The sequence below is a fragment of the Anas platyrhynchos genome, chromosome 18 (genome assembly GCF_047663525.1).
Source record: "Anas platyrhynchos isolate ZD024472 breed Pekin duck chromosome 18, IASCAAS_PekinDuck_T2T, whole genome shotgun sequence".
Classification (NCBI taxonomy): Eukaryota; Metazoa; Chordata; class Aves; order Anseriformes; family Anatidae; genus Anas; species Anas platyrhynchos.
Window position 1 is genome coordinate 2,944,489 of NC_092604.1, and position 27,753 is coordinate 2,972,241.

Sequence of the window (27,753 nt, forward strand, 5' to 3'; positions counted from 1 at the left end):
TTCTCTTTGAAGCTGAATAGCTCCTGTTCTGCTTTAAGAAATTAGCTTGATTCAAAAACCATCTAAGAAATTCAGCTGCAACTGAATCAGAGCTGGACATCCACTAAAAGCAGCCAGGTTGACCTAGTCATGACTTGGGGTTTACGGGTAGGAAAAAAATCAAAGAGATTCTTGATCTTGCCACATGCCTCCCTGGACATTTGTGATTCAAGACAGTATCCTTCCATCCCTGTGGGTAACAGGTCCGGACGCAGAGTCTGAGCTGGCCAGGTGCCATGACTTGCCAGCAAGCAAGGCAGGCGATGTACAGACTGGGCTTTGGGCATGCATGCACCCTTGCTCCCTTTGTGAGGGCAGAGATGGTGCCCAAAGAGGCTGTGCAGCTGTAGGGATTAGACCAGCCCCATCCGGGAACTCAAGAAAAGCCTTGCTGTTATGAGGGCAAAGAGACTGTGACTGACTATGCTCAAGAAACAGAATGCTTGTGGCAACAGCTCTGCTGCCTCATAGCTTAGCCTAGGTATGTCCATGTTTGCAGACATTTCACAGTCCAGTGCTTTTAGATTGTAAGTCCTGTAGTCTCCAGGAGACCAGATGTCCTGGTTTCAGTTAGGACAGAGTTAATTTTCTTCCTAGTAGCTGGTAGTGTGCTATGTTTTGGATTAGGAATAGAAGAGTGCTGATAACATGCTGATGTTTTAATTGTTGCAGAGCAGTGCTTCCACCAAGCCAAGGACTTTTCAGCTTCTTGCTCTGTCCTGCCAGCGAGCAGGCTTGGGGTGCAGTAAGAGCTGGGAGGGGACTGACCCAGGACAGCTGGCCCAAACTAGCCAAAGGGGTATTCCATCCCATCTGGGGTCATGCTGAACAACAGATAGGGGTGGCTAGCCAGGGTGTGGGGGCCAGCTGTTTGGGGATAGGCTGGGCATCAGTCAGCGGGTGGTGAGCAATTGCATTGTGCATCACTTGTTTGTACACATTATTAGTAGTAGTACTATTATCATTATTGTTATTATTATTATCCTCTCTTAATAAACTGTCTTTATCTCAACTCACAAGCTTTACTTTCCCGTTTCTCTCCCCTATCCCAGAGAGGGAAGGGGGAGGGTGAACGAATGGCTGTGTGGTGTTTAGCTGCCATCTGGGTTAAACCACAACAGCAGATTACAGAGTCACAGAATGACAGAATCATCTAGGTTGGAAGAGATCTCCAAGATCACCTAGTCCGACCTCTGTCCTAACACTAACAAGTCCTCCACTAAACCATATCACTAAGCTCTACCTCTAAATGTCTTTTAAAGACCTCCAGGAATGGCAATAAAACCACTTCCCCAGACAGCCCATTCCAATGCCTCACAACCCTCTCGGTAAAGTTTTTCCTAATATCCAACCTACCCCCCCCCCCCGGCACAACTTTAGCCCATTCCCCCCTGCCCTGTCGCCAGGCACATGGGAGAATAGACCAACCCCCACCTTGCTACAGTCTCCTTTAAGGTACTTACAAAGAGCAATAAGGTCGCCCCTGAGCCTCCTCTTCTCCAGGCTGAACAAACCCAGCTCCCTCAGACGCTCCTCGTAGGACTTGTTCTCCAGACCAGCTTCATCGCCCTTCTCTGGACTCACTCGAGCACCTCCATGTCCTTCTTGTAGCGAGGGGCCCGAAACTGAACACAATACTCAAGGTGCAGCCTTACCAGAGCCGAGTACAGGGGGACAATCACTTCCCTAGACCTGCTGGCCACACTGTTTCTTATGCAAGCCAGGATGCTGTTGGCCTTCTTGGCCACCTGAGCACACTGCTGGCTCATATTCAGCCGACTATCAACCATCACTCCCAGGTCCTTCTCTGCCTGGCAGCTCTCCAACCACTCTTCTCCCAGCCTGTAACTCTGCTTGGGATTGTTGTGCACTTGGCCTTGTTGAATTTCATACAGTTGACCTCAGCCCATCGGTGCAGCCTATCCAGATCCTCCTGCAGAGCCTTCCTACCCTCGAGCAGATCGACACACGCACCTAACTTGGTGTCATCTGCAAACTTACTGAGGGTGCACTCGATCCCCTCATCCAGATCATCGATAAAGATATTAAAGAGGACTGGCCCCAGTACTGAGTCCTGGGGTACTCCACTAGTGACTGGCCTCCAGCTGGATTTGACTCCATTCATCACAACTCTTTGGGCCTGGCTATCCAGCCACTTAATCACGCAATGAAGTGTATGCCAGTCCAACCCATGAACTGGAGAATGCTGTGGGAAATGATGTCAAAAGCCTTACTGAAGTTAAGGTAGACCACATCCACAGCCTTTCCCTCATCCACCAACCGCATCACTTTGTCATAGAAGGAGATCAGGTTTGTCAAGGAGGACCTGCCTTTCATAAACCCATGCTGACTGGGCCTGATCACCTGGTTTCCCTGCAAGTGCCGCATGATGACACTCAAGATAATCTGCTCCATGAGCTTCCCTGGCACTGAGGTCAAACTGACAGGCCTGTAGTTCCCCAGGTCTACTCTCCTGCCTTTCTTGTAGATGGGCATCACGTTTGCTAGCCACCAGTCAACTGGGACTTCCCACAATAGCCAGGACTGCTGATAAATGATGGTAAGCAGGTTGGCCAGTTCCTCTGCCAGTTCCCTCAGTATCCTCGGGTGGATCCCATCTGGACCCATCGACTTGCGTACATCTAAGTGCTGTAGCAGGTCACTTTCCTCGCAGATTATGAGGGCCACATTCTTCTCCCCATCCGCTTCCACCAGCTCAGGGTACTGGGTATCCAGAGAACAACTGCTCTTGCTGCTAAAGACTGAGGCAAAGAAGGCATTAAGCACCTCAGCCTTTTCCTCATCTCTTGTAACTAAGTTTCCCCCCGCATCCAGTAAAGGATGGAGATTCTCCTTAGTCCTCCTTTTCGTGTTGATTTATTTATAAAAACATTTTTTGTTGTCTTTAACAGCAGTACCAGATTGAGCTCCAGGTGAGCTTTGGCCTTTCTAATTTTGACCCTGCACAGCCTTACAACATCCTTATAGTCTTCCTGAGTGGCTTGCTATCTTTTTCAACAGTCATAAACCCTCTTTTTTCCTAAGCTTTTGCCACAACTCTCTGTTCAGTCTGCTTCAACATTTACCAGAGGGACTGTCTCCAGGTGACTCCTGCACGCCACCTCTTTCCATCCTATTGGCAGTCTTTACTTTAACCACAGTGTGCACTTTGAGCTCTTGACTTTTATTACATTTGCCATGTGCAATGCTCACACACAAACCACCTGAGAGTCTCAGGTCTCCAACATGCATGCACTGCACCACTGACTTATCTAAACTCCCTGGCAGTACTACAGACAACTCCCATGCAGCACAGGCACATCAGGAAAACAGGAAGGGGTGAAGACAGCAGCAGCAGGACACAGGCGTAGCACACTGTGCTGCACTGGCTACTCCACAATATCTCCGTACTTGTTCCTCCTCACAGGTGGTGCAACTCTCTCTGCATCCTCTGGGCTGAGACTTTCTGCAATAGACAAGAACAAACTCCTTGTACCCCAGATAATCCCAGCATCTTTGGCAGGTGTGAGCAGAGAACCATAAAGCTCTGTTGAAGAGTTTGATGCCTCTTCAGCTTGGCCTAGCTTCAAGAGTTCATTGATGCCAATAGCAGATAGCAGAGGCAGCCATGAAAACCACCCAGCAGAGGCTGCTCTGGTGCCCTCTGCAGCCCTACCTTTCTCATGAGCAGCCTGGCTTAAGCACAAGCGTGGAGGGGTTTGCTAGCTCACAATCTTCTGCCCTATTCTTCCTCTTCTAGCAAACAAAACCTCCTCCACAATGTCCCTCATGAATCCACAGAACAGGCAGGCCAGCAAGCAGAAGTGAGCATACACTCTCCATACCACTGGCTGCACCCAAATGATGGGCCCAGAGAAGTGAGAGCTGTGAGACTGGGGCAGGGCACTCTGGCTGTGCTAGCACTGCTGCTACCCCAGAGGGCTACTCCTGTCACATAAGAGAAAAGTCCCTTAACTGCAGGGTACCTCTGTGGGACTTTACCAGGGATTCTAAGAAAGATACAAATAGTCACCAGCTTAGAAGCAATGCAGGAACAGCAAAGAGCTGCAGCAGGCAAGACAAGCCCAGGTAAAGCAGCAAGGAGACATGAAATATACCTGTAGGTTGAGACAGCCCATCGGCCATGGTATGCTCCTGTGGGGACTTGCCCGTCTCCAGGTAAATCCAGAAGTCAGAGCATTTCTGTGTCTCTGCTTTGGTCACCATATAGCTGGCAAGGGATCCTGCAGCTGAAGAGACCAACATGCAGGCAGCTTCCAGAGAGCACTGGTAACAAGTGTGTTTGCAACTGCCTACAGGCAGTCCCTGAGCCTCCCAGGCACCCTTGGGGAGCTTGGGGAGCAGAAGGGTGGAATGAGTCAGGTCACAACGCCCCCCACATTAAGGGCAAACCGCCGTTCCACCTGCAAACACGGTCCCGGTCCCGCAAGCCGAGGCCGTGCTCCCTGCAGGGCCCAGCACTGCCAGCCTGCTCACAGCCGAGCCTGCAGCCACATCCCGGCAGCAGGCGCTAGGCAGGGCAAGGAGACTCAGGGCACTCACCCACGGACAGCAGCAGGTTGTACTGGAGGGCGTACGGCAGCTTCTTGTTCACCAGCTTCTGCACGGCGAAAGCGGCTCCGCTGCCTGCCAAAGCCCAGGGACCGCGAGCAGGATACCAGCCAAGGCCACCCGCCGCTGGGGGCCGAGTGCTGGGGCCTCCCCCGCCCGGCGGAGCCCGCCCCGGCCGTACCTGCCACGAAGGCGCCGATGCCCTTCATGAAGGCGTGGGACTGGCACGCCGCGTACTGCCGCAGCGCCTGCGGAGACACCGTCAGGGCACCGGCCCGGCCCCCCCGCCCGGGCCCCGGCTCGCGGCCCCCCAGCCCCGCCAGGGAGGGCCGGCGCCTACCGGGTGCCTGGCGGCCACGCTCTCGTCCACCCGCTGCAGCCCCAGGTTCCCCATGGCGGCGCCGCCCTCGCCGGCCGTGCGGGGCCCGGGGCCGGGCCCGCCCCTTCCGCGCCGCCGCCATGGCGGAGCCGCCGGGGCCTTTCTGCGTGCTGGGGGCCGGGCCGGGCCGGTACCTCTGCTACTGCTGCCCCGCGGCCGGCCCCGGCTCTGCCGGCACCGTCTGGTGAGCGCCGCGCCGGGCGGGGGAGCGGGCCGGGCCGGGCCGGGGCGGCTCGAGCCCCGCCTGAGCCGCTGCCCCCCGCAGTGTGACCGACGCGCTGGAGGTCTGGGCCGGGGAGCTCGGCGCCCGCCCGCCGCAGGGCCGCGTACGTAGCGGGGCTGGGGGCCGCGGGGGGGGGGCCGGGCCGGCGGGGTCCCGGGCCGCGCCGCAGGAGGTGCCCTCTCCCCGCAGGCGCCGCAGGGCGGGACGGGCCTGCCGGAGGACGGCGTCGCGAAGCTCAGGTGGGTGCTCGGCGGGACCCGGCGCCCTTTGCCGCGGGGCTCCGGGCTCCCGCCTCACCCCGGGCTCTTGCCCACGCAGGGAAGCCCTGCGGCGTGGGGCCGTTTCCCTGAGCCTGCAGGAGGGCGGGGCCACGCTGCAGCTGCAAGGGGAGGCCGGACACAGCACCCTTCATCTCTGCAAGCTGCCTGTTGCTGAGGCGAGGACCCAGCTCCAAGCGCTGATGTTTGGCTTGGCGACTTCCATCAAGAAGCTAGAAGAACGTCTCGAAGGTCCGTGTGTGGTTGTGGAACAGGGCAACGGGAGAAAGGAGATCAGCTTCCATCCACTGTCGTGGTACCATCTCTCTCCCACCTAAGGTTTCCCCCAAGTGAGCCAGTTCAGAGGACCAAGTAAGACGGCATTTAGGAGGCTGTTTTCATGGTCTCATCCCACATGACATCTCCTCATGAGCTATGGCTAAATTGGCCAGGAGAGATGAAAATGTGTGGACTGGGCAGCAGAGGTGCTACTTTCGTCTTCCTGCTTGGGCTGACCTGTTCTCAAAGCTGGCCAGGGCCTTCCCTGACCATCTTGGGCAGAAGAGATCCTGTATAGGACTGAAAGCAGCGTTGTGACAGTGTGCAGGAGCACAACCTTGCCCTAATGGCTGACAAAACACCATTGTTGCCTTACAGAGGCAAGTTTCTTTTACCGTGAGGGTGACAGAGCATTGGAACAGGCTGCTCAGAGAGCCTGTGGAGTCTCCATCTCTGGAGATATTCAAAACCCTACTGGATGTGATCCTGTGCAACATGCTGTAGGTGACCCTGCTTGTCAGGGAGGTTGGACTACATGATCTCCAGCTCTCCCTTCCAACCTCAACCATTCTGTGAAGGTCTTGGGGTAGCAGCACCCTAGATGGAAGTGGCTGGAAAGAGAATGTTGCTAGGTTTGGTTGTGGGCTGTGGAGGGGAGGGAACTTGCTGGGAAGCCCGGGATACATTGGCACATAATCTGATTCTCGTTCCTGTCTCAGCAGTGGTGGGCACACTGGGGTCTTCCTGCAGCCCTGAGAAGAATGCTTCCCAGAGCCAGCAGCTCTTCCTGCCAGGTAGGCAGTTACCATGGGTTGTGTTGCTTGTTTGCCTTCTCTTCTCCAGGAAGCTGCTGGCTCCTGTGTCTTTTTACTCTCCAGGAAACTCTGAGCCCCCTCTGCTTTGGCTGCTGTCACCCACCCTGCTCTTGGTGCCCTTCCCAGCACAGGAGGGGCCAGGGCTCAGCATGGTAGCTCTTGAGGTGCACTGTGCTCAGGTCCGATGCCTAGTATCACCAAGCAGGGTTGCTTGCTGGCCTCCAGGAGAAGGTCAGGCTTCACTGCTCTTCCATGGCAGTTCCGTGAGTCCCTGGAGCTTTCACATAGGAGACCAAGTATGGCCCCTCATCATCCATGGCTCCTGGAGGCACATCCTGGGCACAGAGGGGCTTGCAGGGCTGCCAAAGCAACCAGCTGACCTTTGCTTTCCCTATCCTTCCTGTCTCTGACTGAGGCAGACCCCAGCCCAAGGAAGAACAGGGCTGCTGGCTCAGCTTTGTCAGCTAAGCGGAAGATCCCAGGAGAGTCTCTCATTAATCCTGGTTTCAAAAGGTAAGCGCTGTTCCACAGCCCAGTGCTGGGACTTGAGGTCCAGTGGACACCAGCGAGCTCCTGGCTGGCCTGTGACTCTCCTTCCATCACCTTCTAGCAAGAAGGCACCATCTGGAGTGGACTTTGAAGACTCATGACCTGTGGTGTCCTGTCCCCCCGATGACAGCATTTTCAACCACGTGTGGCTGATAGAGGTTTTACTGCCTCCTGGCCCTGCCAGGCTCCTTGCTGCAGGTGTGGATCATGGTCAACAAGGGAGATGGATGGGGCAAGCAGGACCCAGAGACCCGGAGGCAGTGCCTGGCAGGCCTGAGGGGGCAGCAGATCTTCAGCTGGTGCTGTGGCAGGGCCGGGGAGGGGGTAGACAGGGCAGGGGTGACAAAGTGGTGGCTTTTTTTACCTGCAGCTTCTTCCTGCTGAAAGGAGCCACCCCTTTACTCCACTCGCCATTAATTGGTGTGTTGTTTTTTTTAAATATCTTTGAAAGATATTTTTTTAAAGATCACCTGTGCTTAAGTTATTGCCAATAAAGCTGTTTTTAACCAGTCTCTGGGGGCTTGTCCAGAGTGAGAGTGTGTGTGTGTCATTTCCTTTTGCCCTTCCATTGCTCTGGAGCCATGTGGCCAATTTCAACTGAATCTAAGGAGTCAAGGGGTCAGAGGAGTTCACTTTCCTGACAGTTTTGTGCCAGTGGGCTGGTGGGTGACTGGTTAGAGCTTCTCTAGCCCCCTGGAGAGCTGGAAGTGTGGGCACAACCCTTGCTAGACTTGGAGGCCTGCGCAAAGTCCTGTGTGGGAGGAGAGCTGTTGGGGTCTGTCACTCCAGACACAGTTATCTTGCTTGCAAAGCCTTTATTGATCACCAGGTGCTCTGATACATGGCTTGGACTTTTCCTACTTCATCCCCATCCCTGTCCCAAATCTTCTCAAGAGAGCTTCCTACGAATGGGTCCTGGAGGGACAGTGCCCTCTGCTCCCCTTGCACAGGGCAATGGGGACAGAGGGCGAGGTCATCAGCATCACCAACAGCATTCCCACACCTCCATTCCCAGGGCTTTGCCATGGCTGTGCCAGTTCTCCTCACCCTGTGCTGCTCTTCACAGGCATCAGGTGGTGCCAGCTGTCCTGGCACAGCCCTGTCTTGGGTCCCTCATGTGGCTGGTGGCACAATGTGCCTCTGAGGGAGGCTGCAGGGATACCCTCTCTGCTCTGGGCTCTCTGCTCTAGGCAGACTTTTCTCTCCCCAAAATGAGGCTCGGCTCCTGCTGTTACCCTCAGCGTTGCCCAGCTCTGTTACAAGTGGTGCCCATGGCTGTACCTTTGCACCCATCTTTGTGCTTGAGGGATCACAGGGTAGGTCAAGAGTGTCCTGGCCAGGCAGGGAGGGTGACACAAGAAGCGAGAATGCATTTGCAGGTTCAGTGCAAGGCAGCTTGCTGATAGCACCTCAGGCAAGGGTGTCAGCTTGGGGAAATTTGGGTACCAGGGATGCAGCTCATGCTCTCTGCCCTCCCGAATGCAATTCAGGCAGGACAGTGGTGGTGGCAGTGGAACAGGGGCAGGCATTGGCCTGCTGCCTGACCCCATCCCTATGCCCATCTGGGTGTTTGCCCGGCTCACTACGGAGACCGGACCACAGAGCGATAGGCCTGAACTATCTCCTCACTGTTGGGGCAGGTGTATTTGAACTCCTTGGTTTCGCTGGCGTTGTTAAGGTAGCGCCACACACCGCGCAGGTCCTTGGGGATCCCGAAGTGGCGATAATGCTGGCAGACAATCTGCAGGCAGAAACAGCATGAGTTCTTGCCCAGCACTGTGTGCCTGTGATGTGCCAAGGAGGGTTTTGTGGCTGGTAGGTAGTGGCATTCACAGCCACATGGGTGACATAGCATGAGGGGACATCTGTGGCAGTGCACAGGATGGAGAGGTGGTACCTGGTGGGGGATGCAGACGGGAGTGAAGTCTGCAGGAAGGCACCAAGCTGTGCAGGGGTCATGGGGAAGGGCGTGCCAGGCAGGCAGCTGGGGGGCATGGTGAATGGGGGAGAAGAGGGAACACGGGTGGGTGTAGGGGCGGAGAGTTGTTGCAGGCAGGTGATGGGCTGGCACCCAGGAGGAGGTGAGGCCATGGGGCAGGCAGTACAGAGACGCCAGGGCAAGTGGAAGGTCACAGCATGGGGATGCCTGTGCTCACCTGCACGATGTTGAGCTTGGGCAGCAGGTTGCAGTCAGCTAACGTGAGCTGGTCCCCGTCGAGGAAGCGGCGCTGGGAGATCCGGAGGTGGGGCTCACAGGCCAGCTCATATTCAAGGGGGGCACTCAGGTACTCATCCAGCTTCAGCAGGGCCCTCAGCAGGCTTCGCTGCAGTGCTGCAGGGTGGGCAGCAGCACGCTGGGTCAGGGCAGCACCCTGCTGCAGGCATGGGACCCGCAGCTTTGCTGAGCCCTCCCTGCCACGTAGCCTCCTCTGCCAGCCTGCCCTGGTGCCCGCATTGTTCTTGCCTGGCCCAGGTTGGTCCCTCCCTGTTCTGCCAAGGGTACCCTGGCTCAGCTGTGCTGAACCACACTGGGGGTGGGGGGCTGGGGGTACCAGGACGCTGAGGGATGGGCAAGGAAGGGCTGGCCAGCCTCAGGGGTCTCAGCACCTGAGGGCCTGCCTGGGGTTCCCCAGTGTGGCACAGCACAGGTGGCCCCCCCACTTCCTCACCTTCATCCTGGGCGGGCACTGGGTTCTTAATGAAGGTGGAGAACTTGTGGAAGATGTCATTGCCAGCCAACCTTGACTCCTTGTACCGTGGGACCAGGCTGGGGAACCTGTGGGGATGTGGGCACAGCTATGGAAGGAGGCAGAGGCTGGCAGGCCCAGGTGCTGCCTGCCTGCTGCCCCTTTCTCAGCCTCCCCCACCACACTTTAACCGCTTCCCCTTTCTGGGGCAGTGCTGGACACTGACATGGGGGGGGCCAGCCTGTCCTCCAGAAAGTCCTCGATGTTGACAGTGTCGGTCTTCGGGTCTCCGTTGTAGAGCAGAACGGGCAGCTGGGCACCTGGTGCAAAGTCCTTCAGCACGTCCAGTGCCCTGCAGGAGACAGGGATGGTTGCTGATGCCTACATTGCCCAGAGCTTTGTGGGGCACTGTGTTGTGTGCGTGTCCAGGGCAAAATGGTGATGTGGTTCCCCCGAGGCTGCTCCTGCCCCACTGTGTGCCTGTGGCAGTTCTGCCCTGGAAAATGCCCACCACCCTCCCTCAGGGCAGTGGTGGGCAGCCAGGGGGATAAAACAGACTTTACCCTTCATGCCTTTTCCCAAGGTGGTGGGGTCCTGCCTATACCCCTCAGAGCAGTGTGTGGGTACCACAGGGTGCCGCTCACCTCTTCACATCCACGGTGGTGAGGGTAAAGGGTACCCCTTTGAGCAGCAGCACCATGAAGAGCCGCTGGCAGAAAGGGCAGTGGCCCACACTCTCCCCGTCCTCGCTTGCCTGTGGGCAAAGACAGAGAGCTCAGCTACCCCAGCCCCACACTCGGGCAGTGGGTGCGGGCCGGGGCCTTGGCTGGCTGCGGGCCAGCGAGCAATACAGACAGCTTCTAGGGCCTGTTATGCTGGGCACAGCGCCAGTCCCTGGCCCCTGCCTGCTCATGGGGCCTCTGTGCCCCACCCCAGAGCAGCCTGCGTGGCACAGTAGGTGGTGGCCCACAGTGCTGGGTGGCAGGGGTTTGGCACAGCCACTAGCTTGGCACCTGGCTGTGGCAGGGGACAGCCCAGCAAGACAGGGGCTGTGTGGTGGCCGTAGGAGGTTTATGGCAATGCTGTTGGCCCTGCCACCCTCCAGGTGTGCCCTCAGGCAGGCCATGTCCTGCCCTGTACAGCTGGACAAACTGCCCTAGCCAGCTGGTGGCTAGGAAGGGCTCAGGAGGTGCAGGTGCAGGCATCAAGGCACTGCAGTGGCTGGGCTGGTGTGCAGGGGTCCCCTCTTCACCCAGATGTGTACACGCACACACAAAGGGTACCTGCAGTGGATGCAGGGTGGGAGAGGGAGTGTGATACCCCAGTCCAGCAGCCCTTGCTGAGCACCTATGCCTGCGGGGCAGGCAGCAGCACAGTGTGCTGGAGAAGATGCCAAGCTGCCTGCTACCTGCCTGGGAACCTGCAGGTGGACAGGGGGGTGTGCAGGGGTAGCTGAGCCACCCCAGCCCAGGGTACTGCCAGGGGTAGTAGCCAGAAGCATCCCTGCCCAGCCCACATTATCCCCAACCTCCGAACGACCTCCACTCACCTTGACGAAGAGCTGGATTTGGGGTTTCTCAGCCATGCTGGGTGGTGGCTGCTGGTTGACTGGTGACTGTGCTGCAAGTGCCTGTGCTGGAGCTGCAGCCCCTCCCAGCCCACATTCCTCCCTGGGGTGCACCCGCTCCCACCCACGCCTGGCCCCACGGCATGGCTGGGGACGCCCTGCTGTGGGGCCCTGGCTGCCAGGGCTGCTGCCCAACAAGGGCAGCTCACAGCAGCACCCACTGCTCCTGCTCAGCACCTGGGGCGGCTGCATCCCTTGGGGCTTTGTGTCTGCCAGCACCCCCCCAGCCAGCCTCACCACCAGCCCTGGACAATGCCATGTGCTGGGTATGGCCCTGCATCCAGCTCCCTTTACCCACACCAGGCTCTTGCACCCCACCTGGGGCACTAGGAAGCCCATCTTCTGCCATTCCCCAGCCAGATCCCTCCCCAGGCACCACAGCCCTGGCAGCCCTGAGCTCCTGCCCACCTCCTTCCAGACACCACACAACCTTGCTGGCTTCAGTCATTATTTTTTATTTAAAACAATCATTATTTTCACATTTCATCTTTTTTTCTCTTGCTAGCAATGTACAGGCTCCTCCAGAGCATCTCCACCCATCGGTACACCCCACACTTGGGGCTGTGCATGGCACAGGTGCTGGCATCTGAGGATGTGTGGAGGGAGGCAAGGTGGGAAGCAGGGCCAAACTCAACAAAGCAAATAATGTTAAGGCAGCAGTCACCCCCACCTTGGGCAATGCTGCACCGCTCCAGCCCACTGCCATGGGCTGGAGCAACCACCTGTCTGTGCAACCACCCTCAGGGTGCCCAAGGGTCAAGGGCCGTCCTGCACCTGGGATGGGGAGGTCACTACGGCCACCCAGGCTGCTAAGTGTGCCCTGGACACATTGTGCTAGGGGCACAAAAGCTTCTCTGACTGTCCAAGGACAGTGGCACAGCACCAGGTGGGCACAGATCTGCTGATGGGAGCACTGGGGTTCTCCTTGTCAGAGGAGCCCCAGGAGGCACAGCAGCAGGACACGTGTGGGGTGAGGATGAAGCCCTGCCTGGCCAGAGCTGGCCACTGCAGCAGTGTCGGGCACCATGCCCCCCTTGGGTGCCCAGAGAGGGCTGAGCTGTGCCACCTCCAAGGTGACACATGAAAGCCTGCAGGTGACACTGTCTCTCCATGGTGGCAGAGAGAGCTAACCTGGACTTTGCTTGTACCCCAGCACAGTGTGGTGCACTGCCTGCACCATCTGCACCACCCAGCGACCAGACAGTTTCCTGTATGCCATAAAAAATATATGGTCTGAAAAATCTGAAAATAGAGCTTATCTCCCCCCAATTTTTCCCCTATTGAAAATACTGTATATTGTATCACAATCTATAGCAGTTGGCATACAGGAGTGCTGAGCCCTGGGACAGGCATGGGCACAGCAGAGGGCAAGGTGGCACCTGGGTCTACGGGGCCTGGGGCTTAGCCCACACCTGTGCCAGGGAGACTGGAAAGGCCAGCAAGGCCTCCAGGATGGAGGCAGCCATGGATGGTTGCACCATACAGTATGGCAGCTCTGGACACACCAGGGTGCTGCAGACATCCCAGGGGTGGGTGGTCAGGGTTAGCATCATGAGCCTGGAGGTCACCCCTGCTTTGTCACAGCTGTGCAATGCTGAAAAGCAGTGGGCTGGGGGTGTCACAGCGGCCTGGGCACTGCCCCCAGGGGTGACACGGTGGCAAGACCCTCTGCAGAAAGGAGGGGCACTGCCACCTGAGGGGGTGCCTGCTGCCTGCCCCAGGTGACACGCAGGGTCACAGATGCTGGCCTCCATCCTTCCATCCCCAACATTCCAGGCACCTCTGCCAGGCTGAACCAGTGCAGAGTCAGGCTGCCTTGTCCTCACACCTTGAGGCCACCTCCCCCCCCCAAACCCAAAAGCCATCCTGGGGTGCAGCAGTCCCCTCTCCCAGTGCCATCAGTGAACCAATAATTAGAATCCATTACAAATAGCTCCCACGCTGGGCCAGACTCTGAGCAATGAGTGCTAGGGCAAGGGAGAAAAGGATGGGTGACAGTAGAAAGATGGCACAGTTGCAGCGATGCCCTGTGCCTAATGCTCACTGAGGAAGCAGAGTGTGATGGCAGGCAGGAGGGCAGGGTGAGGGGTTCTGGGACATGGTTGGGGGCAGAGGGGAGAAACAGCTGGTGCCAGCATGTGAAATACCCTGTGAAATACCTCTCTGCCCCACCACGTGCCTCTCTGCATGGGCGCCAGTGCTGTGCCCCAGGGATAGCACTGAGTGCCCAGAGCGAGCAAGGAAAGGCTTGGCAGAGCCAGGGCAAGCACTGGTACCTGGCAGAGGCAGCCCTGGGCAAGGTAGCAAGCCCAGTGCTTGGCAGGGCCAAACCCCTCAGCTGGCAGAAGCACCAGCAGGGCTGAGTCCCTGTCTCCAGCAGGCTTGAGGTCACAAGTGATGTTCTGTCAGCAGTGCTGACAACAGAAATCAAAGAAGGGTGAAGCACTGGAGCTTCTGCCTCTGCAGTGCTGGGCCAATGAGCCCCCTGTGATGCCATGAGCAAGCGCCAAACCCGGCAGGTGATGGAAACGAGGAAAAAGCAGCAGTCCTTCCTCTGGCCATGCCAGGGCCAGGCCTGGGGTAGTGATGGGGCAGGGGTATCCCCATGGCCAGGATTCCCTTGGGGTGGATGCAAAAGTGGGTGTCCAAAGGCACCACTCTAAGAGGTCTCTTCCCTGCCAGCATGGGACACGCAGGGCTGGCAGCACTGTTGCAATGTAGTGTCCTGTTCACAGTCTCTGTCCGTGGCATGCACCAGCCTGGCAAGCTGGCAAGGACGGCAGCCCCTGCTGGTGCCATGTGGGGAGTTGCTCCAGAGCTGCAGGGGACAAAGGCCAGCTGGTGGCCATTGGTTCAGAGTCCATCCAGGCTGGTACCGTACCCACTGTGTCCTTTCCAGCAGCAGGGCTTGACCCCCTGGGGTTGTGGGGGCAGTTCCCTGCATCCCCATGCCGACTGCGTCCGCTCAACAGGGACAAAGGGAGAGGAGAGGCAAAAAGTATTTGGTGGCTTCACAGCCAGGGGATGTGGCTCCCCCCCTCAGTGTCTCAGCACAGCGTGTCCGTGTTGAATGAGAGCTGAGCCTGCGGACACAAGGACAGCAGGGCTCAGGGGCCAGGGCCAGGCAAGGGACTGCCAGCTCTGCCCAGCACGCTGAGCTCTGGGGCACTGTGGGGGCCAGGACCTGTTGTGGACATTGGGGAGCCCCCACAGCCTTCTTTCCCACACAGCACCCTCCTGCCTGGCCCCTGCCCCACAGGGTCCCGTTTCCCCAGGATGAGGCTGCAGCACCTAGTATAATGCCAGGGCTTGGCCCCAATGCTCCATGATAGAGACATAGCTGGGACCCCGGTCACTGAGATACTGGGAGCACTTCTCACCCTCTCCTCCTCGAAGCTGATGAGGCCTTCATCATCAGTTTCCAGGTCCTCCTGCTCCTCCACCACCAAGGCCTGCAGCTCCGTGGGGGTTGCCCGTGGGCGCAGAAGGCTCAGCACATGTTCCAAGGGTGACTGCATTGCACAGCTAGGGCTAGTCTCCTGCTGCTCCAGGTTGTCACTTTGCTTCTTGGCAAAATTCACAAACACCTGGCAGGAAAAGGGTGAGAGGCTGCAAGAGACATGGCACAGAACCCTGCCCCAGGATGCCCCTAGCCTGACACTTCTGCCACCAGAGATGAGCCATGAGCACATCCCCGCCTCTGCATTCCCCCATGTTCCTGGCCTAGCACTTGCTGCTCTTGTACTGAAAGAGGCTTTTGCAGGCACTTGGACATGGTCACCTCCCTGGGCACAGTCACCCTCCCTGGGCATGAGCACCCTGCTTCTCACTCCATCTCAGGCCTCACATTGTCCAGTGTGGTCTGGCTGACAGAGTAGTCTTCAATGCCCAGCACATCCACCACCTGCTCCATTTTGCTGAAGACCTGTGCCAGTGAGATCTGGTCTGACTTGAGCTGGTACTGGGCCTTAGTGTGGTGCCGCTCCTGCAAAGGACACTGAGGTCACACCCCAAACCCCATTCCATCAACCCAGAGGGGGATCCCATGGAAGGGACAGCCCCTTGGGGGACAAAGGCTGCTTTCCACCATGACACATGGGCTGGCAGGGATTGCACTGCCACCACTGGGATCTCACCTTGAGGATGGCCTCAGGAAAGTTGCGGTTGAAGAACCTCACCACCTCCTTGACGTTGAGGCTGGACTTTGTGCGCACTGTGATCATGTAGCCATCTCCAAACCTGCACAGGCATGAGGGACCCCATGAGACCCTACCTCCCCACCTGCACCTCTGTGGGGAAGGACTGATCCCATGGAAACCTGCCTGCTGGGGATGATACTCACCAGGCTGCCACTGCACCCACCAGGGCAGTTAGGTGCCAGTCCAGGCTGCCCTGATCCCCATGCCCACCCTCTAAAGCAGCAACCACACAGATGGTTGAAATCTTCATGCAGATGCCATGAAGAAACGAGCCATACACCCTGGCATTCAGGAACCAGCACCTCCTGGCATGTGGCACACACAGGATGCTGGACCCCTCACTAGGTTCTTACCTGTTTTTCAGATGCTGGATGCTGCCAAGACATTTGAGCCGCCCATTCACCATGATGGCCAGGCGGGTACAGAGCGCCTCACATTCCTCCATGCTGGGGAAACAGGACAGGTTTGAGCTGGGTGGCTAGAGGCCACACAGCATGGGCAGAGGTGCAATGTCTACCTGCAAGGGGCTGCAGGCTGGACATAAGTGGAGTCAAGTTCCTCAGGCCTTCACCCCTTGTGCCATGGCACCACCACCAGTGATGGGAGACAGCAAGAGGGTGTCCCAGGTTCCCTCCCTGTGTCCTTTGCCATACACTGTCCCCTGGAGTCCAAAGAGCCCCACTTCCACCCACCACCTGCCCACACAGCACATGAGGTGCCTGGGTGTCATGGGTGTAGCCCAAAGCCCCTCAGACCTGTGGGACGTGAGCACCACGGAGCGGCCTGTTTTGATGACATCCAGGATGAGGTTCCAGAGGAAGCGCCGTGCCTTGGGATCCATCCCCGTTGTTGGCTCATCCTATGGGACAGATGGCATGCTCAGACAAGGCAGCTCCTGGGGGAACCCCGCCACTCCCTGCCTTCCCATCGCATGGGCACAGCTCTGCTTCTCTGCCCCTTGGAACTCTTGTGGTAGAGCCAGTGGCAGACAGCTTCCACCCAGGGCCCTGTTTCACCCAGGATGGCTGCACACTAGCCTGGGTCCAGCCCCAGGGATATGGGACTGAGTGGGAGCACAGGTCAGTGATAGGGGTGGGTCAAGGACCCCACATGACAGGGTGTTGGGGTGGCCCGGGGCGCACCAGGAAGATGAAGGCTGGGTAGCCGATCAATGCGATGGCTGTGGACAGCTTCCTCTTGTTGCCTCCACTGTAGGTGCTGGCAGGCTTGTCAGCGTATTTGGTCAGCTCAAGCTTCTTCAGTGCCCACTTGACTACCTGCAAGGTGCAGAGGGCTGTGGTCCCCCTGCCAGGGCTCCAAATGCCCCTGGTCATGGGACACGCAGAGCTGGCAGCATGCAATGGGCAAGCAGCCAGGCCCCACAGCATGGACCAGCTGCCAAGCGATGTGCTGGGCAGGGGAGCCCCATGACAGCCCCTCGCACAGCCCTGTGTGTTGGTGGGGCCTGTAAGCACCTGTGCCCAACCCTGGCCCAGTGATGGGCACACTACTGGAGCAGCACTGTCCTTGGGCAGCAACCGGCAGAGTCATGAGGGCAGCAGTACCCGCTCAGGTCCCCACTGGCAGCTGGTGAAATTCTGTTCCCAGAGCAGCCCATGGCACAGCACCAGCCCTCAGACGCCCCACCAAAGCCCTACCCGCTCCTCATCTTTCCACGGGATGCCACGCAGGCGGGTGTAGAGCTCCAGGTGCTCCTGGGCTGTCAGCTCGTCGAAGAGTGCATCGAACTGTGGGCAGTAGCCCAAGCTCTGCTGCACCTGCAGGAGCTCCTTCAGGATGCTGCAGAAAGGACAGAGGGGCCACAGGGAGAAGGAATTACTGTCTGCCCACACACAATTTTTCCTTTTGAGAACACCTGTTGCTCATCCTCCTTTCACATGCCTTTATATTGCAGCATCTTATTCCAAGTAAACCGCAACTGGCAGCCCTGGCCAAGAGCCACGGTCACTTGCCACACCACAGACAAGGGTCAGCCCAGCAGGACACAGGGCTGCAGTCCCACTCAGGCTTCTTTTTCCTGGGAGACCCCAAAGCAGGCCCCATCCCATCCAGTCAGGCTGTGCCCCTGTACCTGTGCCCATTAACGAAGGCCTCTCCTCCTGTGGTGCTCTCGTCCCCCGTCAACATCTTGAAGGTGGTCGTCTTTCCCGCACCATTGACACCCAGCAGCCCGAAGCACTCCCCAGGCCGCACACCCACGCACAGCCGATCCACGGCCAGGATGCGCCCAATCTTGCGGGACTTGTATACCTGGCAGAGCAGGGCAGGGGTGCTCAGCACGCTGCCCCGGCACCCGGACCCAGCCAACATCCCTTGGATGCCCCAGAGCATCTCCCCTGCCTGCAAGTCCAGGGCAGGCTGGGGTTGCTGTACCTTGGTGAGATTTTCAATCTTCAGCATGTCATTGTCAGCATCCCCACGCAGGACACGGTGCCGCTCATTGGCTACATCAATGTCATCTTCGATGGGCTTGGTGGAGACAGGAAGCCGCCTGCAGAAGGGTGCAAAGGGCAGGGTGGAGATGGGTGTGAGCAGAGGCCAAGCAAGCTGCCATCCTGCGCCCACGCAGGAGGCAGAGGCTAGGGACGGAGGGCCTCCCCAGTTCTGTGCCTGCTGGAGAGGCAGCCCTGGGCTAAGGGGTCCCAAAGCAAAACTCTGCCCCATTTAGAAAATCTGGGAAGGCTGTGCTCTGCTAGAAATACCCAGAGGCAGCTCTCAGCTGGGCATTGCCTGCTTGGCCCCACGCTCCCAGCCACACTCACTGGGGCTTCCGGAAGAAGTTGTATTGGCACATGATGGTGATGAAGAAGCCGACGAAGCCTTCAATTGTCATGGCGACAAGTCCACGCGTCACAATGTCCCATTCAAAAGGTGATTTCATTTTATCAAACTGCCCTGAGGGGGATGAAGAGAACAGAGCATCTGTGGGGACACTGTCCCAAGAGGACATCCAGCCCATGTGGCCTCCTGCATGGCTGAACCCACAGCCCCAGTGCAACAGTGCCTCTCCAGGGCACCACAGAGGTAGCCTTGCCTCACAGGTTGTACAAAATCTAGAAATGACCTCTGGTAACAGCAGCAAATATTTTCAGTGGGAACTACTGCAGCAACCAGGTTCCCACAATTTTCCACTCTGTGGCCTTGAAATGACCTCATAGCCCCCTTGACAGCATGTGGCAGCCCTGCCCATGGAGGCCAGCCCTGGCTGCAACCACATGGCAACACTACTGGACACACAGACACTCCCACCCTGTGTGCTCCCTCCCTACCACAGCACCCTGGAGAAAACAATAATGGGTTTCCCAGTCCAGAAGGCTGATTTTAACCTGTCCCACACAAGGAAAAAAACATTCAAACTGGAGATGATGCAGGCTATGTTCCTGGTCAGAGGCTTAGCAGCAAAACAGCCAGGTAGCAGCAGCCTTTATCTCAACACCACCTTTGCTGTACAACCTAAGCTGGCCTGTTACAAGATGACACTGTCTAGCTCCAGTGTCCCCTCCCCTGCCTTCTGTGCCTGCTGCCATAGCTGCCTGGGCTGGTTGGCGTTGCAGGCAGCAGGGCTGGTTACAACAAGGCTTTCCATTCACAATGTATTTGTTGTTGAATTAATCTTGCAACTTTTCAACCTCAGTGGGTAGGATCAACCCAACTGAGAATGCATACTGGATGAATGTGTCATATTCTGCTTCTAAACACCCCCCATGATTCCAGCAGCACCCAAGTTAGATACAGAAGCTGCTGAGAAGTAGAGAGAAGCAAGAATATTTTGAGTCCAAGCTGAAGCTGCAATTGGCAAAAGGGTCATTTTGGATGGGCAATGCAGCCCTGCAAGCAAGAGACCACATCTAGAACAAAACAGCCCTTGCAGTTCCCATCCCTTGTATCACTGCACATCCACACCGTGGCCCCACCATGGGCAGTGTGTGATGGCAGCAGAAATGTACAATGCTGCCAGGGCTCACTACTTCCACTTTCTGTGCAGCTCATATTTGAGATGGCCCAAGAAACCATGCTCAGCATCACAGGTACCACAACATGCCTGACCCTCAACTGTGTCTCTTCCTGGGTCCCCTCTAATTCACATCCCCTGGATTTTTGCTCCAGGTTGATCTGGGCCCTGGTTGAGCCCCACAGGGTGGTTTTAGGGGATGTGCTGGCACAGTGGTCCACCCCTGGCCCAACCTGCCCTGGAGTAAGGGAGGGAGGGAGGAAAAGGCCATACCAATCTTGGCGTAGTACTCATTGATGTACTCATTGTAAGCCATCTCCATCAAGCCATGGCCCAGGTTGTAGTTAGGGAATACAAGGAAGCAGCTCTTCAGGTAGCTGTTCACCACCTTCAAATCCTGTGGAGATGGACAGACAGAACATGACTATCAGAAACACCTGTGAGGACTCTGAGCACACAGTACTGTGAGCCCGAGCAGACCTCATAGCTGACCCTGCTGTGAGCAGTAGCTTGGAGAAGAGACCTCTTGAGGTCTCGCTCAGCCTGAGCTGTCTCATGACCCAATTGCTGTCACCACCCTGGCAGCAAGCAGGCACCACCACCTGCCACATGGAGCCACAGGCTTTGTCACAGTGTGATGGCTCCTTGCACTGTGCCAGAGGCATCTCCCCTCTTATCAAGCTGAGGGAGGCATCTTCTCCCTTCCTGGTGGCCGCAGCCAGAGATGTGAACCCTGTACCTTGTCATGCTCAAAGAGCTGCAGCAGGAACGTGGCGACAGTGGCAGTGATGCCAATGAAGAGGTTGATGACGATGAGGAAGACGTAGGCAGAGCTGGGCACCTCAAACCAGAAGGAGGCAGGGTACATGATGGGGGTGATGGACCAGCTGGGGAGGCAAGCAACAGGAGTGCACATGAGCATGGTAGGACTGTAGAACCCACTGGAGAGCTCTGGGATTGCTCATCTCCCAGCCCCATCCTTCCTGGGGTCTCCCACCCCAGGGTTCACAGCCCACTAGCAACAGGAGCCACAGAACTGAAAGACAGGGGGACAGAAAGATCTGGGCTAGATCCTGCCTGCTTAGCCACAGTGCAAATGGGGCACCAGAAGGACCCACTGGTGCATCCTGACTTCACCCCTCCCTTGCTCACCCCATCTGACCAACATACCCATACAGCAGAAAGAGTGAGAGGACGGCTGGGAAGTTGGTGGGAGAGGTGTATGCCGGGAGGTCAAACACGAAAAGGATAATGATACAGCACGTGGCTGGTACCAGGTAGTTCAACTGCAGAAGACAGAAACTTCTTTAACTGCCTGTCCACTCAGCCCTGGGGGCTCAGCTGGTAAGGCCACATGCCCTGCTCACCATATCCCACACGTAGTTGGCCAACCAGTAGATGACAGGGTCGCAGCCGCTCACAAACTGCAGGTGTTTGGCCTTGGTGGCCTTTTCAGCCACCAAGAACACCACAAAGCTGGCAGGCACAAAGGACATGGCCACAATGATGAAGATGGCAATCACCACGTCTGTGCCTTGCAAACTGCAAGGAAGAGGAGAGCAGAGACATCATCACCCTCAGCTCCCCAACCTTGTGTGGGACAATCACTGTAGAGAGGACAGGGCATGGCACAAGGACCCCCCATGTCACAGCCTCCCAGTCAAACCCATGCAAACCACAGTGGGAAGCTCCCTCCCCTGCTACATGATGGCCACCCTCCCTCAAACCAGCTCCCTGGACATACAGGTAATCCAAGGACAGGCTGGCGCTCGTCTTGTTCATGGGATGGTTTGTGACCGTGATGCCTGCAGCAAAAAGAAACATAGGATTGTTTCTATCCTGGCTCAGGATGGAAAATGTTACCCCAGCCCCAGCCTGCCTGGTCCTAGTTCTCAGTGGGAGGAGTTTCCTTCCCTGTAGCCCAGAAGCAACACTGCTTTGGGGCCAAGACCTCCCTCTCATCAACTGGCAGACAGATAAGCCTGCAAGCCCAGGTGTCAGCAGCAGCACCTCAAGAGGTGCTGCCCCAGCCATACGCTGTCTAGCTTAGATCTCAAGCCACACATAAAGGTGTATGAACCCCCTGCCCCAACTGTGCACTAGCCTGCTTTGTCCAAGAGAGTACATGGCATTTTAGAACCTTGTTGGTCCAAGAGAGAATACGCACTTTAGAACCTTGTTGGACCATGCCCTAAAGCTGTTCCTGATATGCTTTTGTCCTTAAAACTCCTCCAGGCCCTCACCGTAGGCAGCAGGGTTGCCTTTGCTCTTGGGCAGGTTCGCTCGTAGGATGGCATTGTTGAGAGCATTGAGGTAGGTGGGCATGCTGTGGTAGCCCTTGTTGTTGTAGAAGACCTGGAGGAGCAGAAGAGTGGTGGGAAGTAGTAGGAGAGCTGGGCTCACACCAGATGTGTGGGGTGGGGTGGGGTGGGGTGGCAACAGGGTGCCCCCCTGCTCATGGCTGTAAGAAGAGCAGGCCAATGCTGACTACAATGGGTCTGACCCATTGTGGTGGGAGCTCTGCAAAGTGCTCCATGTGGTTAAGAGCCCCACCAGATCTCTTGCCAGAGAGCACTACTGTAGAGAAGTGGATAAGGGGCCTGGCTGTGCAGGCAGCACTGCCTTCCCCCTTCTCTACCTTGCCTGTGCCAGTGCTGCTGCTGCCCACCCATCTCCTGGCTACCTCAGGGCTCAGCTTGATCCTACCTGGGCTGTTCTCCGGACGGCAATCTTGCGCACCATGGCAGGAGCCCTGGCCCCAAAGGAGGCTGGGATGGATTTCTGGACATTGCCAAAGGTGAGTGCCCCGTACCTGTGGGACAAAGCACCCCCAAGAAGCTGTGACTGCTGTCCCCTGTGTCCAGGAGCAGGGCCATACTCCTGGCTCCCATCAGCACCCCTGGGGTCTCCCAGAGGCCCCAGCCCCACATCCTGCACTATGGCAGAGGGCAGAGCCCTCCCAGCCTCCCTCTTGCCTGTGCAGACGGAAGCGGTCTGAGGTGTAGAGCAGGTACTCGGAGACGTTGCGCCCCGTGATGTCTGCCAGGATGTCCCCCGTCACCACCTTCATCTGTGGCGGATGGCCTCCCACACCACTGGGGCATGAGAAACCAGTCCCCTGCATGGAGCATGTGCACTTGATAGGCTCATGGATGATCCGGGGCAGGGCAGGGGCCGAGGTGACGGTCTCTGTGGGGTAGAGGAGGCAGAGTCAAGCCCCAGCCAGCCCTGGCTGTGATGGCTGTGTGGGGCAACATGGGGACAGAGGGGGATGAGAGGAGCACATGGAGCAACCTCCCTCACCCTCAGCCAAGAGGTTCTGGCCAGGCAAGGAGGAGCCTCCATGCTGCCCTTGTGTTAGCTCCTGCTGACCTCAGCCCAGACTTTAAATGGCCCTTTGTGTCCCAGTGATATAAAGGGGCCAAGAGATGGACCCAGGAAAAACGTGGGAACACACAGGGAACAGAAATGGTTCAGAGACAGGGCATGAAGTGTGTCTGGAGAAAGCAATGCAATCATTCCACTGGCTGGGGACCAAGTACCCAACCCAAGTACCAAGATTCCCAATGGCATCATCAGCCCAGTAAGCTCCGCAAGGACTGCTGAGGCTGAATGGGAGCACTGCTGCAAGGCTAGCATCAACCCTGATTCAGAAGTGCAGCCAAGCAATGCTCTGCTATCACCGAGCCAAACAGCACCCGATGGGCACTTTGAGGTGCCACTATAGCTGCTCTTGCAAGGAAGACACATTGCCCTGCCTGGAGTTGAAACCCCAGCCCAAACAGACTGATGCACTAAGTGCAGATGACACCTTTGATAGCAGAAGAGAAGATTGTGGAGTTCCAAGCATGCAGCAAGTCCTCATCCACTGAGATGGGGTAGTCGGAAGGAGCTGGGGATGGAGGCGGTGGCACGAAGTTGGAGAGTGGCAGGCCCTGAGTGAAGGAGTCGATGCACATAGCATCAAAGTACTTGGCTGCCAGCATCTTGGACTCATTGCTATTGAGGTTCAGGGTCTGCATGGGTTGGTCCAGTGTGTTGTTGAAGGCTGTCTTGAGCACACAGGTGGCCCCGATGCCAGAGGGCAGGTGGAAGGTGTTCACTAGCTGCTGGGGGCTGGCATCTGGAGACAGCCTGATGCTGCAGGGAGAGCAGCAGGTAAAAGGTACAAGAGGCATGAGACATGGAACATCCCACCTTGGCCTTCTTCTGGGCAAGTCCATGCAGCCTCAGTATGTGTAGTGGCTGAATGGGCACAGGCACCACAGCTGTACAGCCTTGGGTACCCACCCAGCCCAAGCCTGGCATGAGCCAAGCTGATGATCACAGCCAGCGTCAGGACTGGCACCTCTCCCAGAGAGGCCCCAGGGGAAAACGGAGGGTACTTTCTGCATGGGGCATTACACTGGCCAGGCTCTACTCCAAGCCCAAGCCAGCCCCAGTGCCAGACCAACTGTAAATTGCCCTCCCCAGTCCCATCACCCCATTGTGGTTCTGGGTACGGGAGTGAGATTGGGGTGCAGGATGGTGCTCTTGAGCAAGCGGCAGCTCTCACCGGTACTCACGCCGCTCCTCGTTGGCATAAGGAATGAAATTGCCCTTGGGCTGGGTGTAATTGTGGTACTGTGATGGCGAGAGGATGAGGGGTGGCAGGTCACCTGTGGAAACAAGGACAGGAACCTGTTTGTGGCCTCAGCACCCCTGCCCATGCGGCCCCATGCTCACAGGCAGGCTGAGCACCCAGAAGCCTTGTCCTTATCTCACGAGTCCCACCCCCAGCATCACCACCAGCCCAATAGGGGTAGGCAGAAAGGGCTAAGATGAGTCCCCAGCATCTGGGTCAGCAAGACCTGGCTGGTGTGAGGGCATCAGGGTGGGAAATGTGCCCTCACTCCAAGCTGCTGCCAATGCAGAGAGAGGATACCTGACCTGGTGCAGGGGCATGAGTCTGGGCCCTGGAGAGGGGACAGGGCAAGACCCCCTTGTCCTCCTCACCCCAATGGGACAAGGGCTTGCAGGTACCTATTTCAGGCACGGAGAGTGCCACAGTCATGGCCACGCAGACAAAGAAGGCAGGCAGAAGGATCTGAGAGAAGAGGGCCTTGGTGTTGCGCTTGGCACAGTGGAAGCGTTTTACAATCAGCCCGTGGAACTGGCGCAGCTTCAGCCATGAGCCCTCCAGCTTGAAGGTCCCCTGCCCGGCCAAGTCATGGTCCTCTGCCTCCACATCGGCCTCTTGGTCTGCAAGGAGGAGGTGGCAGGTAGGAGGATGTGAGCCACCTGCACAACTGCTCCTGCAGGGTCCCAGTGACCCCACACCTGCCTTAGCCTGTGGCCACACAGATGCTGAGCTATGCACAGCCACTCTGAGGGGCCACTGAGCTTTGGTGTTACCATGGCACGAAGCAAGGCAGCTGGCTGGCAGGTTTCTCTTGGCCCAAAATGGGAAATTGTTACAATGGTTTAAAAAACAAACAAACAAACAAACAAATGTGGTGCTTTTTTGCAGACCCCCCCATCTTCCCATCAGTTCTAGCCAGCCCAGATGCTCCTGGATGGCAAGGGCCTAGTGCAGACAGGAAGAGGGGGGACAGGTTGTGGGTGTGGGGACCCAGCAAGGCAGTGAGTTTGGGGCTAGGACTTGGAAAGTCTGATTGCAGTGCAACACTGCTGCTGCTCTGCCTCCCACTGACCCAAATTCAGCAATACTCAGAGCAATACACAGACCTGGCAGGGGAAGAAGAGTGTCACAGCAATAAATTAATCATGACAAGAACTGGTGGGATAAACCAGAAAATGATTTGTGAAATAAACAGTAGCCTTTGGGCTCCTGCCTGCATGCTCTGTGCTTGTGCAGTTTGAGCATCCAGGCAGGGACAGTCCTGAAACCATGTCAGCATCTGGAGAGTGAGCCGCTCTCTAGAAGATGACTCCATGCTGGAGGGATGGGCTGGCCAGCCAAGAGGAGAAAACCCAGCAGCTCAGCCACCATATCAGCGCACCCCATGCCACATTGTGCTGCCAGTCAACACAGTTGCTAGTGTGAGGAGTGTGTTAGTGGGAGTGAGTCTGCAGGTCAGCGCTTGCAGGATTCAAGAGAGACAAAGGGAAGGGCTAGCACTGGCTGTGCCTCCACCTGTCGGTGAGCACAACAGTTCTGTGCCTCAGCACAGAATCCCTCATGCACATGACACCAGTTCAGGGGGTGCCAACCTTGGCTAGAAGCACCAGTTTCCAGCCATCCCACCCCAATCCTCTTCCCAGGCTGCAGGGCCTGTGCCTCCCTTTCTCTCTCTTTTACAGGCTCCCTGGACACATCATCTGTTGGAACACAGGCTCACTGTCACTGGGGGCTCAGCTGAGCCAGCATGATCCCCAGTACACCAGGGCATGGCCCCCTGGTGAGGGCCAGCTCTGCCTTGGAGCAGCCATCCTCCCCATCCCAGGGCACCTCTATCATGGTGCACAAGCAGCACACCGCCACACGGCATTACAAACCTTGCAGACTGATGTTGTCAGGGTCCTGATGATTGTCAAACAATGGAGAGTAATCCCCAAAGAACTCAGAATAAGCCCCACCTTCGTCGCCCCGCACGGAGCCCACCGAGGAGGCCGAGCGCAAGGACGCCTGCGACTGCGCCAGCTTGGAGCATGTCACCAGGTTGCTGAGCTCTACCTCGGGCTTCTCAGGCACGTCCACCTCAGCCAGGGGCTCCCCATTGGCCTCTGGCTTTGGGCCCAGCTCAGGGACAGGTGGCTGGAGGGCATCCTTCTTGGACTCCTTCATGTCTGGAAGGAGAAGGGGCACTGCTGCTGTCTGTGCCAGCCTTTGCTGTGCCTTGCACAGCAGAGCACAGATGTACTTTGCAAACCCAGATCAAAGCAGCTGATGGTTGCCCTTAAGCTGGGGCAGGCTCTGACAGAGGCCCCCCCTCCTCTTTGCAGAGGAGACTCCTGCTCCCATGCAAAAACCGAGGAGACACAAAGCCCACGTAAAGGCACACGGTGCCTTCACCTCACTCCCTGTGCCCCAGTGCCAACAGCACTGCCATGTGCCTCCTGCAGTCCATACCCACATCACTGTTCTCCAGGGACTGGTCCTCCTCAGACACCTTCAGGAAGACCTCCTCAAGTGTGGTGTCCATCAGCCCAAAACTGGTGAGGTCAAGTTCCTCCAGACTTTGCTCCAAGTGCTGTGGAAGGGAAACCATTGAATGAGAAGGGCAGGCGGCTCCAGCACTGCCACAGCACAGGGAAAACCCTCAGACACTCATCCAGTGAGTGCTGGTGCCAGGCAGGACAACAGCCCCATACCATTTGCTGTTGGCAGCTCTTTGGCAGGGCTGGAACAGGCCCAGTGCTGTGTCTTGCCCTTCTGGGACCAACTCCACATGGGCCCACATGCACATTTGTCCCCCCTTAAGCCTCATGAGATGCCATGCCCATCTGAGCTTGTCCTGCCCCTTCATGGTGATCCCCCATCCTTGCACTGTCAGCAAGGCAGGCAGCAGGGTTGTGGGTGGCTCAGGTACCTGGAAGAGCCTCTCAAAGCAGCCCTTCTTGACAGCCTCGCTTGGCAGGATGTAGGAGAGCTCAGTGTTGGTGTCCGAGATGAGGAGGCAGGAGGCCACGTATTTCTTGATAAACTGGGAGACGCGGGGCTCAGAGCAGGGGCTGACAGAAGAGTGGCCTAGAGGACTGTGGGGCTGGCCTGGCTCTGCAGCAGAGGGGCAGCACTGATCATCTCTTCTGGCCTTCTACCAGCAACCCCTGCCATCCACAGTACTCCCAGCACCTCAGGGGTTCCTTCTGCATCTATCACAGGGTGCTAGCAGCTTCTGGCTGCTCTGGCCATGCTTCCTGGCCTGGGTAGGTGCTCTGCCCTCAGCCCCACAGAGCACCACTGCCCACGCCAGACATCAGCAAGCAGCCCCTGGGCTGGACACCAGAATCAGCACCTGGAGGCAACACCTCCACGCAGGATCTAACTGGGGACCCAGAGAACCGAACAATGACACCTCTTGCATCACTACCCTGTCCCCCTGTCCCCTATGTGTGGCCTATGGGGACTTGAGGCAGGAGCATTTGGGCTTTGACCTCTTGCTCCTTTCCTGTGCACAAAAAGGGCTGGTCCCATCTACTCATCCTCTAAAC

General features: G+C 57.3%; 4 protein-coding genes across 21 annotated transcripts in view; 1 reads left to right on the top strand and 3 right to left on the bottom strand.

The window, feature by feature from the left end:
- Positions 1-3,202: 3,202 nt before the first annotated feature.
- On the bottom strand, positions 3,203-5,029 carry TMEM141 (transmembrane protein 141). 3 transcript variants are annotated; one of them, XR_011803951.1, is made up of 5 exons: positions 4,952-5,019; positions 4,793-4,859; positions 4,603-4,686; positions 4,158-4,392; positions 3,203-3,505 (listed from the first exon to the last, which is right to left on the bottom strand). XR_011803951.1 is itself a non-coding variant. In XM_027470881.3 (5 exons), the coding sequence occupies exons 1-5, from the start codon at positions 5,003-5,005 to the stop codon at positions 3,429-3,431; spliced, it is 414 nt and encodes a 137-aa protein (XP_027326682.1). In that variant the 5' UTR covers positions 5,006-5,019; the 3' UTR covers positions 3,203-3,428. The 3 variants fall into 3 exon arrangements, 2 of the variants coding, with proteins under 2 accessions (XP_027326682.1, XP_027326681.1); XM_027470881.3 differs by having other exon boundaries at positions 4,158-4,289; XM_027470880.3 differs by lacking the exon at positions 4,793-4,859 and having other exon boundaries at positions 4,158-4,289; positions 4,603-4,792; positions 4,952-5,029.
- A 19-nt stretch (positions 5,030-5,048) lies between these two features.
- On the top strand, positions 5,049-7,643 carry PAXX (PAXX non-homologous end joining factor). 8 transcript variants are annotated; one of them, XM_038164896.2, is made up of 8 exons: positions 5,049-5,174; positions 5,256-5,316; positions 5,403-5,452; positions 5,532-5,722; positions 5,810-5,842; positions 6,469-6,543; positions 6,984-7,077; positions 7,175-7,643. In XM_038164896.2, the coding sequence occupies exons 1-8, from the start codon at positions 5,071-5,073 to the stop codon at positions 7,212-7,214; spliced, it is 648 nt and encodes a 215-aa protein (XP_038020824.1). In that variant the 5' UTR covers positions 5,049-5,070; the 3' UTR covers positions 7,215-7,643. The 8 variants fall into 8 exon arrangements, with proteins under 8 accessions (XP_038020824.1, XP_027326678.2, XP_038020825.1 ...); XM_027470877.3 differs by having other exon boundaries at positions 6,472-6,543; XM_038164897.2 differs by lacking the exon at positions 5,810-5,842.
- Positions 7,644-7,908: 265 nt separating this feature from the next.
- On the bottom strand, positions 7,909-11,464 carry CLIC3 (chloride intracellular channel 3). Its single transcript, XM_005014804.6, has 6 exons — positions 11,350-11,464; positions 10,445-10,554; positions 10,027-10,152; positions 9,783-9,889; positions 9,270-9,445; positions 7,909-8,854 (listed from the first exon to the last, which is right to left on the bottom strand). Exons 1-6 carry the CDS (start codon positions 11,383-11,385, stop codon positions 8,696-8,698), a joined length of 714 nt encoding a protein of 237 aa, XP_005014861.1. The 5' UTR covers positions 11,386-11,464; the 3' UTR covers positions 7,909-8,695.
- Positions 11,465-11,866: 402 nt separating this feature from the next.
- The window catches only part of ABCA2 (ATP binding cassette subfamily A member 2), a 42,057-nt gene continuing 26,170 nt past the window's right edge, over positions 11,867-27,753 (bottom strand). For 3 of the 9 annotated variants that reach the window (XM_072025451.1, XM_072025452.1, XM_038188069.2), the window contains exons 25-50: positions 27,132-27,316; positions 26,672-26,792; positions 26,098-26,388; positions 25,813-25,920; positions 24,622-24,840; positions 24,155-24,257; positions 23,411-23,739; positions 22,575-22,788; positions 22,306-22,411; positions 21,843-21,954; positions 21,344-21,404; positions 20,967-21,141; positions 20,770-20,885; positions 20,339-20,486; positions 19,873-19,996; positions 18,410-18,542; positions 18,021-18,138; positions 17,719-17,897; positions 17,285-17,426; positions 16,769-16,903; positions 16,382-16,485; positions 15,980-16,072; positions 15,564-15,666; positions 15,275-15,412; positions 14,808-15,014; positions 11,867-14,510 (exon numbers count right to left, since the gene is read on the bottom strand). In XM_072025451.1, the coding sequence (XP_071881552.1) occupies positions 14,475-14,510; positions 14,808-15,014; positions 15,275-15,412; positions 15,564-15,666; positions 15,980-16,072; positions 16,382-16,485; positions 16,769-16,903; positions 17,285-17,426; positions 17,719-17,897; positions 18,021-18,138; positions 18,410-18,542; positions 19,873-19,996; positions 20,339-20,486; positions 20,770-20,885; positions 20,967-21,141; positions 21,344-21,404; positions 21,843-21,954; positions 22,306-22,411; positions 22,575-22,788; positions 23,411-23,739; positions 24,155-24,257; positions 24,622-24,840; positions 25,813-25,920; positions 26,098-26,388; positions 26,672-26,792; positions 27,132-27,316 (3,800 nt within the window). In that variant the 3' untranslated portion in view covers positions 11,867-14,474. The remainder of the gene's footprint in view (positions 14,511-14,807; positions 15,015-15,274; positions 15,413-15,563; positions 15,667-15,979; positions 16,073-16,381; positions 16,486-16,768; positions 16,904-17,284; positions 17,427-17,718; positions 17,898-18,020; positions 18,139-18,409; positions 18,543-19,872; positions 19,997-20,338; positions 20,487-20,769; positions 20,886-20,966; positions 21,142-21,343; positions 21,405-21,842; positions 21,955-22,305; positions 22,412-22,574; positions 22,789-23,410; positions 23,740-24,154; positions 24,258-24,621; positions 24,841-25,812; positions 25,921-26,097; positions 26,389-26,671; positions 26,793-27,131; positions 27,317-27,753) is intronic. The other 6 variants (XM_072025454.1, XM_072025453.1, XM_072025455.1 and 3 more) reach the window with 5 other exon arrangements.